This window comes from Coregonus clupeaformis, unplaced genomic scaffold, assembly GCF_020615455.1.
Source record: "Coregonus clupeaformis isolate EN_2021a unplaced genomic scaffold, ASM2061545v1 scaf2633, whole genome shotgun sequence".
NCBI lineage: Eukaryota > Metazoa > Chordata > Actinopteri > Salmoniformes > Salmonidae > Coregonus > Coregonus clupeaformis.
In genome coordinates this window covers 1-13,655 of record NW_025536087.1, presented here as the reverse complement: position 1 = coordinate 13,655, position 13,655 = coordinate 1, and the positions used below count along the sequence as shown (strand labels likewise).

The 13,655-nt window shown below is 47.4% G+C and overlaps 1 protein-coding gene across 1 annotated transcript; it reads right to left on the bottom strand.

Annotated features, from left to right (window-relative positions):
* Nucleotides 1-206: 206 nt before the first annotated feature.
* LOC121547790 (coagulation factor IX) lies at nt 207-9,548 on the bottom strand. The gene is given in 8 exon segments (XM_045219697.1): nt 207-1,362; nt 1,365-1,571; nt 1,574-1,756; nt 1,759-1,800; nt 7,298-7,418; nt 7,836-7,874; nt 9,238-9,347; nt 9,481-9,548. Coding segments are annotated over 8 exon segments (930 nt in total). The 5' UTR covers nt 9,539-9,548; the 3' UTR covers nt 207-1,192.
* Nucleotides 9,549-13,655: the final 4,107 nt, after the last annotated feature.

Sequence of the window (13,655 nt, the reverse complement as noted above, 5' to 3'; positions counted from 1 at the left end):
ATCTGTGACATCTATTCCAATGGTCAACACTGCTGTGTTGTGGTGAGAGCCTTAAATGGCAAATCTAAAGAAATGCGTTTGATTCAGATAATATGCATTTCAGAGAAAAAACAACCATGTAGATAAGCTATTGCTGAAGTGTGGCTATGGATACATTTGGACTTTTCATTCATTCACACACAAAAGCAACACAAATGAGCCAATTATTTAGTTTGTCAGCAAGTAATATTTATTCTTCAGATATCAGAGAGGAATCTTTGGAAGTAAATGTACGTCTTGGGAAGCAAACATTCTGTATGGCATCAGGTCAAACATACTGTATGGAATCAGGTCAAACATTCTGTATGGCATCAGGTCAAACATTCTGTATGGCATCAGGTCAAACATTCTGTATGGCATCAGGTCAAACATTCTGTATGGCATCATGTCAAACATTCTGTATGGCATCAGGTCAAACATTCTGTATGGCATCAGGTCAAACATACTGTATGGCATCAGGTCAAATATACTATATGGCATCAGGTCAAACATACTGTATGGCATCAGGTCAAACATTCTGTATGGCATCAGGTCAAACATTCTGTATGGCATCAGGTCAAACATTCTGTATGGCATCAGGTCAAACATACTGTATGGCATCAGGTCAAATATACTGTATGGCATCAGGTCAAACATACTGTATGGCATCAGGTCAAACATACTGTATGGTATCAGGTCAAACATACCGTATGGCATCAGGTCAAACATTCTGTATGGCATCAGGTCAAACATTCTGTATGGCATCAGGTCAAACATTCTGTATGGCATCAGGTCAAACATTCTGTATGGCATCAGGTCATCTGAATCACCACTTGAGTCATGAAACTTACACTTTACATTAAGAGTCAAATGAAAAGAATAGCAGAGTGAAAAGATGTCTGTTTACAAAGCGATGAAACAGGACGATATGCTACACCAGTAGCATGATATACTGTAGCTTCCATCTAATATGAAAATCTTTATTGATGTGATGTGACAACACCTAGCATTAGAATCACTGTAGTGACGTTTGGTGTTGTGTGGTGACTGGTGACAAATCTAATGGGAGTTAGCCATATTCGCTACTCATATTCAATGGGAGGTGGTGGCACTAACTTCTCCGTAGCCTGCTGAATCTGAACCTCATCTAATGCCATCTCTAGCAGGAATGGCATCACCGGGCACTGACTGAAGGCACCGGGGCACTGACTGGAGGAGAATTCATCACCTCCTCAGCCCAGTCCAGGTAGTTGGCTACGTTAGTGTAGACGCCATAGTAACCCTGTTTGGGGCAGCCCTTCCCCCAGGCCACCACGCCCATCAGGAAGTGGGTGGCCCCATAGTAGTGACCAGGGGGCTCCCATCGTCCCCCCTACAGGCCTCCTGGTTCCCCACGAAGTAGCCGGCACACAGCATGTTCTGGGTGAAATTGAAGCCGCTCTTGAGGGTGCACTCAGAGTTGGGCAGGATGGGTGTGGCTAGCCTGCGGAGGAAGGGGCGAGAGGGGGCTGGCTTGGTGCCGGGTTGGGGATCGTTGCCCCCGTTGGTGTGCCTCCCCAGCCGCTGAGGGTGTGGAAGCGGACGGCCGCAAGCTCACTCTTGGCGAAGTGTTGCTGAGGCAGGCAGACGGGTACAGCGTTAGGGCCCAGAGTTACAGGCTCGCTCAGACGCAGCAGGGCGATGTCACTGTCACCTGTTGCCGGGTCGTACAGGTTGTAGGGTATGGCTCTGGCAACGGGATCCTCTGCTCGGTGCCCTCGTCTAACTCAATGTTGTGTTCCCCTGGAAACAGTGTTGTTCATTAGGGCAATGTTTTCTTATGTGACATAGGGACACTGTCACAGTTCCCTCAGCCAGAACCCAAAAGCAGACCAGGACAAGGAGAGTTGAACGAAGGTGAGGGTTTATTAGATACGACAAAAGGTGCAGTATAATCCAGGGACAGAGCGGGCGGCGTGGTTGAGTAGTTGGGGGTGCAGTCTGGGTCCAGTGATGGCTCGGCAGCCGCCGACCATCAGGCAGAGGTGGGGGTGAAGGTTCCGACGTGTGACTGCAGGTGGAACAAAAACGGAGGTAAGGACACAAAAACTCAACAAAGTACAAAATAACAAAACTCACGCTAGAACGCTCAACTGATACACAGAACACCTACTGTTCATGGCTAACGATCCGGCAGGAACTGGATGTTGGGCCAGAGCCTAAGAAAGGTGCTGATTAGGCCCAGGTGTGCAGATTGCTAATAGGAAGCAGGTGCGGAAACCAGCGCTCCCCCGGAGCGTTCCCGAACCTCGGGAAACTGGAGATTACGACCAGACCCCGACTCAGACAGCCGGGATCGTTACAGCACCCCCTCCGACAACGCCACCGGGCGGACTCCCCGGGAGCGCCAGGATGGAGGCGGTAAAAGTCCCTGATGAGATCCGCATCTAGGACCTGTCGCCGCGGAATCCAACTCCTCTCTTCAGGACCATACCCCTCCCAGTCCACGAGATACTGAAACCCCGGCCCCGCCGTCTGGAATCCATAATGCGACGCACCGTGTAGGCAGGACCACCTCCGATCATCCGAGGAGGAGGAGGAGGAGGCGGAGGAGGCAACAGAGGACTGAGGAAGACAGGCTTGAGGCAGGAGAACATGAAAGGTGGGATGGACTCTGAGCGTCCTCGGTAGTTTGAGTCGCACTGCCACTGGATTGATCACCTTCTCCACCACAAACGGACCAATAAACTTCGGTAACAACTTCCTAGACTCAGTCCGTAACGGAAGATCCCGTGGGCCAACCAAACCCTATCTCCGATGGTATAGGTGGGAGCGGGGATCCGGCGACGATTCGCCTGGAGCTGATACCGGTCCGAACCTCTAAGGAGTGCCTTTCTGGCCCGATGCCAGGTCCGGTGGCAACGCCGAATATGGGCCTGAACAGAAGGCACTGAGAGCTCCTTCTCCTGAGAAGGGAACAGGGGAGGTTGGTAGGCCATACAGGCACTGGAAGGGAGACATCCCAGTGGCAGATGTAGGGAGAGTATTGTGGGCATACTCAACCCAAGGCAACTGAGAGGCCCAGGAGGTGGGGTTGGAAGAGACCAGACAGCGTAGCGTGGATTCCATCTTCTGGTTGGCTCTCCGCCTGACCATTGGATTGGGGGTGAAAACCAGATGTGAGACTGACTGTAGCTCCAATGGCCAAACAGAAGGACTTCCAGACAGCAGAGGTAAACTGAGGGCCACGGTCGGAAACGATATCACTGGGCAAACCGTGACCCTGAAAACCTCCCTAACCAGGATCTCGGACGTCTCCGAGGCAGAGGGAAGCTTGGCAAAGGCACAAAGTGGGGAGAACTTGCTGAATCTGTCCACGATAGTCAGAACGACCGTGTTCCCCTCAGAAGCGGGCAACCCCGTGACGAAGTCCAGGGCCAGATGCGACCATGGACGCCGGGGAATAGGAAGGGGATGAAGTAGTCCAGAGCTGGGCCGATTGGTACTTCTTATTCTGCACACACTGGACAGGCAGCAACAAAACCCCGAGTATCCTCGGCCATGGCAGGCCACCAAAACGCTCGAAGAAAACGCCATAGTCCGAGCCACGCCGGGTGACAAGCCATCTTGCTGGCGTGGGGACCATTTGAGGACAGCAGGACGAACCGACTCAGAACAAACAACCCGACCGGGTGGACCGTTACCGAACCGGGCTGAGTCCGAAGGGCCGCCAGCACCTCTCCTCAATCTTCCACATCACTGCTCCCACGACGCAGTTCCGGGGAGAATAGTCCCGGTCTTGGACCCACTCTCCTCCGTCTTGGAGAACATCCGGGACAAGGCGTCCGCCTTGCCGTCTTAGATCCAGGTCGGAACGTCAGGGCAAACTTGAATCGTCCGAAAAACAACGCCCACCTGGCCTGACGGAGTTGAGCGGCTTAGCCGATTGCACGTAAAGCAAGATTCTTGTGGTCAGTCCAGACAATCAACGGTTGCTCCGCCTCCAACCAGTGGCGCCACTCCTCCAAGGCAAGTTTCACCGCGAGAAGCTCCCGGTTACCCACACCGTAATTCCTCTCTGCAGGCGAAAGGCGTTGAGAGTAGTAGGCGCAGGGATGGAGTTTACTGTCCGTGGAGCATCGCTGCGACAGGATGGCGCACAACTCCCACATCCGAGCCGGCTCCACTTCAACGGAACTGACGGGCGTGTCCGGTTGAGAGAGAATCGGTGCGTTAGTGAATCGCCTCTTCAAATCCAGAAACGCCCGATCCGCCTCCGGATTCCACTTGAAGGTCCTGATACTGGAAAGTCAAGGCAGTTAATGGAGCGCCACACGGCTGTAATCCCCGATGAATCTCGGTAGAAATTCGCAAACCCCAAAAAATCTCTGGAGTTGCAATCTTGTGACCGGGCTGGACCCATTCCAGAACCGCTCCTAACTTCTCCTGATCCATCCTAATCTCACCCTGGAGATGATGTACCCGAAAGGATGTAGTGTGGGCGTGAAACTCGCACTTCTCGGCCTTCACGAACAGACGATTCTCCAACAATCGCTGCAGAACCTGCCGGACATGCTGGACGTGGTCGGAAGGTTCCTCGAGAAGATCAGAATGTCATCCAGGTAAACAAACACGAAGAGACCGATCATATCTCTCAGGCCGTCGTTCACCATACCTCTGGAATACCGCTGAGCATTGGTCAGTCCAAACGGGCATCACCTGATACTCAAGTGACCCATCGGTGTATTGAAACCCGGTCAACCACTCGTCCCCTCTCTGATCCGGACCAGGTGATACGCATTGCGTAGGTCTAGCTTGGTGAACACCGTAGCACCCTGTAAGGAGTCGAAGGCAGAACTCATCAAGGGCAGGGGATACTTGTTCTTGACCGTGATGTCATTCAACCCCGATAATCAATACACGGTCGAAGAGAGCCACCTTCTTTCCCACAAAGAAGAATCCTGATCCCCAGGGGTGATGACGAGGGACCGAACGAGACCAGCAGCTAGGACTCTTGATGTAGGTCTCCAACGCCTCAACGTTCAGGTCGGGAGATACTGTTATAAACCTTCCCTTGGGGTAGACAGCTCCAGGAACCAGGTTGATGGCACAATCATATGGTCGGTGGGGAGAAGTGACAGAGCCTTCTGCTTACTGAAAACTTCCCCCCAAATCGTGATATGTCTCGGGAACCAGGGACAAATCTGGGGTTTAGCCTCAATCACCTGACTGGGAACCGCATGGGGGCAGGCAGTCTTGAGACAGTTAGCATGACAATCAAGGCTCCAACTCGTTACCCTGCCCGTCGCTCCAATCGAACGGGGATTGTGTTCCCTTCAGCCAGGGGTATCCAAGAACCAGAGGAACATGGGAAGACCGGCAGAATGAAAAATGAAATCATCTCCGAATGATTCCCCGACAACCGCATCTTAACCGGGTTCAGTCCTCATCGTGAACGTGCCAGACTACTGCCGCTCAGAGTGGTCGCTTAATGGCTTCCGGCAATTGCTCCTTGAAAGCCCCAGCTGTTCCACCAACTCGGCATCAAGAAAGCTTCCATCGGCACCTGAATCGATAAAAGCGTGCGCTCTAAGCTCTGATTCCTGTTCACAAGGGTAGCCGGGAAGCGGGGTCTGACAGAGGTACTGAGAGGTTGAAACTGGCTCGCTAAAAGTCCTCCCAACTTTAGCGAGCCGGGCAGTTGACGACCGCGGGAACAAGTGGAGATGTCATGTCCCGAGCGACCACAGTAGAGGCAGCAGTTGGTCTTACGTCTATGTTGACGCTCCTCCTTGGTTAACCCGTGCCGCCCCACTTGCATGGGTTCAGAATCGGGAGAGAGGTCCTCTCTACTAATCCTTAGTGGTGGAGAATGATCGACGTGTTCTGGTCCACCACCCGATCCGACTGGGAACTGAGAAGCTGATCGATTGGACGGACCCCATTGCTTCTCCCTCCTTCGGCTCTCGGACTCGATTATCCACCCGAATAGACAAGGCTACCAAGCTGTCCAGGTCACTAGGCTCCGGATAGGAGATCAACTCATCCTTGAGCTGCTCCGACAGGCCCTGGTAAAAGGCCGCTTGCAAAGACTCCTCGCTCCACCCACTCTCACAGCCAACGCCTTGAACTCGATCACGAAGTCGGCCCACGCTGCGAGTTCCTTGGTGAAGAGAAAACAGACGCCTAGCTGCGTCGCCTCCCTCGGACGGAATGGTCGAAGAGCTTCCTCATCTCGGCCGTGGGGAACCCCTGGTATGAAGCCATGCAGGGATCCTGTCGTTCCCAAACGGCTGAAGCCCACTCCAGCGCTCGACCACGCAGCAACTCAATCAAAAGCTATCCTAGCCTTGTCAGTGGCATAAGAGTAGAGCTGTAGATCGAACACTAATCCACACTGCATAAGGAAGGAACGGCATCTTCCCCAGCTCCCCCTCATATTTATCCGGCGGCCGGGACCTTGGGCTCACGGAGGGACACAACTTCAGAAGCGGCAGGCGAGATGGGTGAAACCGGAGTGAGTCCTCCACCGGACACTGGCGTTGGTTCTGGGACCTCCGTCAGGCCGGTAGAAAGGTTCCGAACTGACAACGCGATCTCCTGTAGTACCATGCTATGGATGGCCCAACATCTTCTCCTGCTGGGTAATGGCATGGCGAACAGAGTCCAGGTCCGCTGGGTTCATAATTGGCCGGATCGCTTCTGTCACAGTTCCCTCAGCCAGAACCCAAAAGCAGACCAGGACAAGGAGAGTTGAACGAAGGTGAGGGTTTATTAGATAATCATAAAAGGTGCAGTATAATCCAGGGACAGAGCGGGCGCGTGGTTGAGTAGTTGGGGGTGCAGTCTGGGTCCAGTGATGGCTCGGCAGCCGCCGACCATCAGGCAGAGGTGGGGTGAAGGTTCCGGACGCTGTGACTGCAGGTGGAACAAAACGGAGGTAAGGACACAAAACTCAACAAAGTACAAAATAACAAAACTCACGCTAGAACGCTCAACTGATACACAGAACACCTACTGTTCATGGCTAACGATCCGGCAGGAACTGGATGTTGGGCCAGAGCCTAAGAAAGGTGCTGATTAGGCCCAGGTGTGCAGATTGCTAATAGGAAGCAGGTGCGAAACCAGCGCGCTCCCCGGAGCGTTCCCGAACCCTCGGGAAACTGGAGATTACGACCAGACCCCGACTCAGACAGCCGGGATCGTTACAGACACAAACAATGCACAATGTCCTCACTATATGTTTCTAGAAACTCTATGAAAGGCACACACCCACACCCACACCCACACCGTAACCTACCTGCGACCACCATTAGGTCCTTGTTGTCTCTATCCAGGACACAGTGGGCAGCAGTGATGACCCAGTCAGGATGAACTATGACCCCACCACACAGACTAGAGCCTTTATGCTTCAACAGGACCTGCAACCACCAGTCCCATCACAAAGACAAATTGGCCACTCTATCCATCACATCTCATTGCACATAAACCAAAATAATACTGTGGAATTATATAATGCCTTATGGAAGAGGTGGAAATAGATACTAACCAAGTTAATATTACACCCCTTGACTTGCATTCAAGGACAGTGGTTGGTATGGGAATGACTGTAGTAGCTACTGTATCATAATGCCCTGTGTGGCTCAAGTGGTAGTGCAAGGCGCCAGGGTTGTGGGATCGATTTCATGGGAGGGACAGGCACAAACAATGCACTCACTACTACTAAGTCACTCTGGATAAGAGTGTTGCAAATGACTAGAAGGGTAGTATTGGCTAATCAAATGTGAATGAGGTGGATGGAGCCGCTTGTGCTCCACAGCCAGGTGTTGATGCGCTACCTGCCATGGACAGGCTCCTTTCGACAGTGGTTCCCACCACTATCCTGGCTTGTGCCTGGCCCATCTGGAGCGTGCCCGAGCTTGGGATTTTACCACACGGATACTGAACTGATAATGGACAGACAGCACATGTGAGCTGCTGCTTCTAAGTCTATTCATACATTAACATCATTAACACATGTTGGCCTTTTGGTATTGTAAATATTACAGTCTGTTTGTGAGAAACAGGGATTTCCAGCCTTTAAAAAACATCTGGGCTCATCTACGGTCAGTTACAGTTAGTACCTTGGGCGACACAATTTGCTCCATTCTCTTCCAGGGCGTAACCAGGAGCACAGGAACACTATTGCGCCTTGGCCCAGAATCGCCACAGAAGTGCTCGCACTCCGCGAAGGCGAGAGGCACTTCAGGGTGGCCTCAAATACTATGGTTGGGAGATAGGGGAAAGGTAAGTAGGATAAGCAGAATGGGGTCAACCTATAATATCAGTTCACTAGCAAATGTGGGCAACACTTCACATTACAGTGCTCTTGTTTGCTGTGTAATTACAATCATCTATTTGTATAAAAACTATTGAGAAACTAGTGTTTTTTTATTTCTGGTCCGGAACCTAAAGCAGGGTACACATATTTGCTTTCGCCCTACTTATACTGCACACCCGATTCCACTAATCAACCTCACCATCTAACATTTGATTAGTGGAATCAGGTGTGCAGTGCTACGGAAAAAAACAAAAATGTGCACTCCCTAGGGTCCCCAGGACCTAGATTAAGAAACACTGGCGTAAACTATTGGTATAAAAATGGCAGCTAGGAATTCTCTTCTTACCTGTCTGACAGTATTTTCCTTCATAGCCTTCAGGACACTGACATGAGTAAGAGTTGTCCATGGTAACACAAGTTCCGTTGTTTTTGCGGATGGGTTGACCAGGCAGGTCTACGACCTTAGAGCTAACGAATAGGGTAAAGGTTATGACATTTGCATATTTGACATGCTGGACATAATCTTGTGCAAACAAGTTAGGAATGTGATAACAGACATGGTAGCACCATATTGGATTTTAAACAACAATATCATTAGCATTTTATGAAAATGACTGAAAGCCCATTTGAAAGCAGGCTGATTGGAACTATTTGTGTACAGTCCACAATACAAAAATCCGACTTACCAGTGTATGTCAACCAAAAACTTTTCTGTGGAAACAAACCATACATAGTCAGTTTTAATAGTTATCTCTGGAATTCTCACATGTTCCTATGTATTGCTAAAGATTTCATTACATTTAATTAAAATAGTCCTTCAATCAAAGTAATTGCAAATATTTTCCCAACTGAAATTACTACAGAATTGCACCGTTCGGCCGTCGTCCTCGAAAACTTCCCTGCAGCCCCTTCATAGTCACAATTTCCTCGACACCTCGCGCCCGAGTTCTGTTCATCTCCTCCAAGTAGCCGCTGCTGGCGCGCCTGGATCTGTCAAGCACCACGTGCGCATCATCCCTCTCCAAGAAGACTTCAGCATTAAATTGAGCCAAAAGAAAGAAAACTGAAATTTGGCAACTCTTTCATCTTAAAAAAAAAATACTTTCTAATTTAACTAACTGTAATGCTAGATTGAAAAGATATGTTTGAGAAACAAAACTTACCAGCGGCAGAAATGACAGTTGAAATGGACCAAAGTCCGCGAAATGTTGTCAGCAGCATCGTGTCGGACCTGGAATCACCCAAAACTGAAGAGATTTGAGGTACATTGCCAGCTTTTAAACGTTGCCTGCTCATATACTCCCACTCACCCAACAACAGCTCACTCCCACTGCTCTAGAAACAGTTGCTACAGCTGGGTGATGGTGACCGGAGCTGAACCAGGAGGATTAGGGCCTATGTCTTATACTACATGGCCAAAAGGATGTGGAACGCACCTTCAAATTAGTGGATTCGCTATTTCAGCCACACCAGTTGCCGACAGGTGTATAAAATCGAGCACACAGCCATGCAATCCCCATAGACAAAAACATTGGCAGTGAATGGGCCCATACTGAAGAGCTCAGTGATTTATAAGGTGGCACCATCATAGGATGCCACCTTTCCAACAAGTCAGTTCTTCAAATTTCTGCTCTGCTAGAGCTGGACCCGGTCAACTGTAAGTGCTGTTATTGGGTAGTGGAAACTTCTAGGGAGCAAAAACGCCTCAGCCGGGAAGTGGTAGGCCACACAAGCTCACAGAACATAACCACCGAAAGTGCTGAAGCGCATAGCGCCTAAAACATTTTCTGTCCTCAAGAAGTTGCAACACTCAGCTACGGAGTTCCAAACTGGACTCTGGAAGCAACATCAGCAACAATAACTGATGGTCGGGGAGCTTACATGAAATGGGCCTAGCAGACGCGCGAGACAAAAGCCTAAGATCACCATGCACAAATGCCAACCGGCGGGCTGAAGTGATGAAGCTTGCCGGCCATTGAACCCTGGAGCAGTGGAAATGCGCTTCTCGGAGTGATGAATCACGCTTCACCATCTGGCAGTCCGGGATGACGACTGGGTTTGGCAGATGCCAGGAGAACGCCACCCGCCCCAATGCATATGTGCCAACTGGTAAGTTAGGTGCCAAACTGTAAAGTTTGGTGGAGGAGGAATAATGGTATGGGGCTGTTTTTCATGGTTCGGGATAGGCCCCCTTAGTTCTAGTGAAGGGAAATCTAACGCTACAAACATGGCTTGACACTCTAGACAATTCTGTGCTACCAACTTTGTGGCAATAGTTTTTGGAAATGAGATAAGTTCGACGAGAGCTGTCCAAATACTTTTGGCCATGCAGCGTATCTTAAATATGATGTTTGAACCCTATATTTACCTGTTATAATGCATTTCACTATATACTTTGCAAATATCATAAACGCTCACATTTTAAAGTGGAACTCTGAACGTCTCAGTCTCATTCATTAGAACTGGAACAAACAGTGTATGTGATTTCTATGATATGCATCATTGAACGATGTAGCTAGGGGCCTATCGCTTGTTTGGAGGGTCCAAAAGTACCTCCAGTGTAAATAGACCAACTGATGCACAATAGGAGAAAGCAGCTGGGCTACAAAGGATTCAAACCAACTTTATAGAATTGCTGGTTTGCTTCAATGCCTGTCCTAGTCCATGGGCCAGCGGGGGAAAAAAATCCACTTTGGGGTGAGTAAAGGTATTGATAGTATTAAATTGTTCCCCACAAGCCCCTGATCAAATTAATATATGATAGCCTCTCTCCCAAAAAGTAGCTTTCAAAGTGTTTTCTACACCTTTAGATATCTTGTTGTATGGGAGTTTAAGCAATAGGGAATGTTGGCGAGGCTGATAAAGGAATGTTGAGACAAGTTGAAATGTTCACATGGTCATTAAAAACGACTATATGAAACAATAATGGAACATTTATTGAGTGGATCTCATCTAAAAAACCACGGGATTTGGTTAATGTTTGCCATTGGATCTAATGGATTTACTAGACTGGCTCATCATTGAAATACAATGTTACAAATAGCAGATCTACATATTTGTTTTAGGGAAATTGGTAAACTCAATAAATACAGTCCAAGAGATAAATCTGGAGCATATTGAGTTTTATTGTTGCCACCTGTAATAGTCTGTTGTATAGCAATACTCAGCATGCTAAAATTAAAGGTGTGATCTGCCATTTGTTGAGTTGTTCCAGCAAGTTAACATGAAGATTTAGGGTAAACACAAAATTATCTAAAAAATTATCATCGGTGCAATATAATCTCTTCTGTCACTGACCATCATGATTTTTAAATTATGCTCTCTAACCCATTTTCATGTAAATATGTTACCTAATCATTTTGTAGCCAATAGTTCAGCCTAGTTGAAAAATGTAATAGAAATGATGTAAATTGGTGATTAGAAAAAATCCAGCTTTAAGCAATTGGTTTGCTGATGCCCTCAACAACCCTCAGTAGCCACTAACCAATACATATTTCAGATGGCCTTATACTACAATATAATTTTTCTCTCATAAATAGTGTAACTAGACACCATCTGATAGCTTAAATAGCCTGTAAACCTGGGTTAATACTTAACCAGCTCATCATCAGGGGCAGTTTGATTAGAATGTTATGTTGGAATGTCAGGATTCAAGACTTAGATTTGACATTTAACAATATGGCATAATATTGTAAATCATTATAATCACTACAAACCAGTGAAAGAACCCTTTAGGAATTGTATAAATCCATTTTTAATTGTTTGAAAATAAAATACAGAAATTAGGGGATGCCAATGATAACCAGAACCAATTATAAGAAGTGTTTTTTGCACCTTTTTTGGAACAATTTTTGCTAATATTTTCCAAAGATTATTCATTTTGCAAACCTCAGCTTAATTTGGTTGTGTTATCAGCATAACTATAATATATTTGTTATTATGATAAGGCATATTACACCTGTCAATGACAGACCAATCCAATTAAAAACCAATTGGAGCTGGTTGGCAGCCATTTGGGTAAATGTGTACACTATGCTAAATCACTAATAGCTAGGCATCATTGTTTAGAATTTTACAAGCTTTATGTAAAGTTCAAGGTGGTGCACTCTAAAGTGACGTCACGCTGTTGCTTAGTGAGTACCACATCCTCCTGATTCGGCCCACACCTGGTGTGAACTTTGGACCTCTGCCCAGCACACTTCACCGCCCTCCCAAAGCGTCCCACCAGTCACCCCCACCTGAAAAGCTAGCTTATTTGATGGCTCTTGGGAGGACACTTCAGGCTGAGTGACTAGTGTTTCACACATCCCTATGTGCTACACACTCATTATGGAAGGCATTTTGCCAAAACGGGTTGCTGTACCTCTTGCTGGACGTAATACATTTGAATGGGATATCATTTAGGGTTCAATATACAGGGAAGGTTTCACATCACATTTCTTCATTTTAACACAAATTACATAATCGTATTGGGCATTTCATATCAACATTTTCTAAGTGTTTTAAACGCAATATATTTGAAACGCCTACAACACTCAGCAAATTCCGGACAGCTTTTTGTCATATTTTTACCACTATTCTGGTCATATTTACCTAAATACATAAACTGACAGTACTTGGCTCATCATTTTGAGGTGTCTTTATTGTAAGCCCACATTTTAAAAAATGCCATTATTGCAATTATTTACTCAGTTATGTCCATGCAAAATCAATGCTGTTCTCCTTGAAATTAATGGCTGCCAAGTATTTTGAAAATAGGTTGCTGGGACATGACTATAGACCAAATCTATGATGTACTCTATATAGCTAAACAACTGCCCCAATTGGTCTCCTTGTTCTGTGTGAATTTAGTTATAATCAAGGGTATTCATTTCTATGGAACCATGTGATAAACAGATCACATCCCAGTACTGTCCATTCTGGCTTGATATAACCCAAAAATGCATACATGTAGGGACCTTTGACCCCCAAGGTGGGCCCCCCCAAAAAAATGTTCATTACTATTCTTATTGTTTCAACCCTTAATGTGTTGTATCATGAAGTTAATAACTTATAAAATTGCCTTAGTTTGAGGGAGATTGTTCCCTGATAATACAAAAATTATCTCTCACCCTCAATCCTTGGCCCAACTAACCGGCAGAGGGGTCATGGAACATATGATGCAGTGATAGCCACATTTAGCTACCTCCGCTATGTGGCTACCATACCAAAATGTTACCCAAAGATATGGAACCTTAATGAAAATCATCATTTAATTTTGCCACCCCAAAGCGTGGGACAAATATGTACATTTTGGCCTGCTACCCAATGGACTATCCTTTCTTATAACACACAAAAA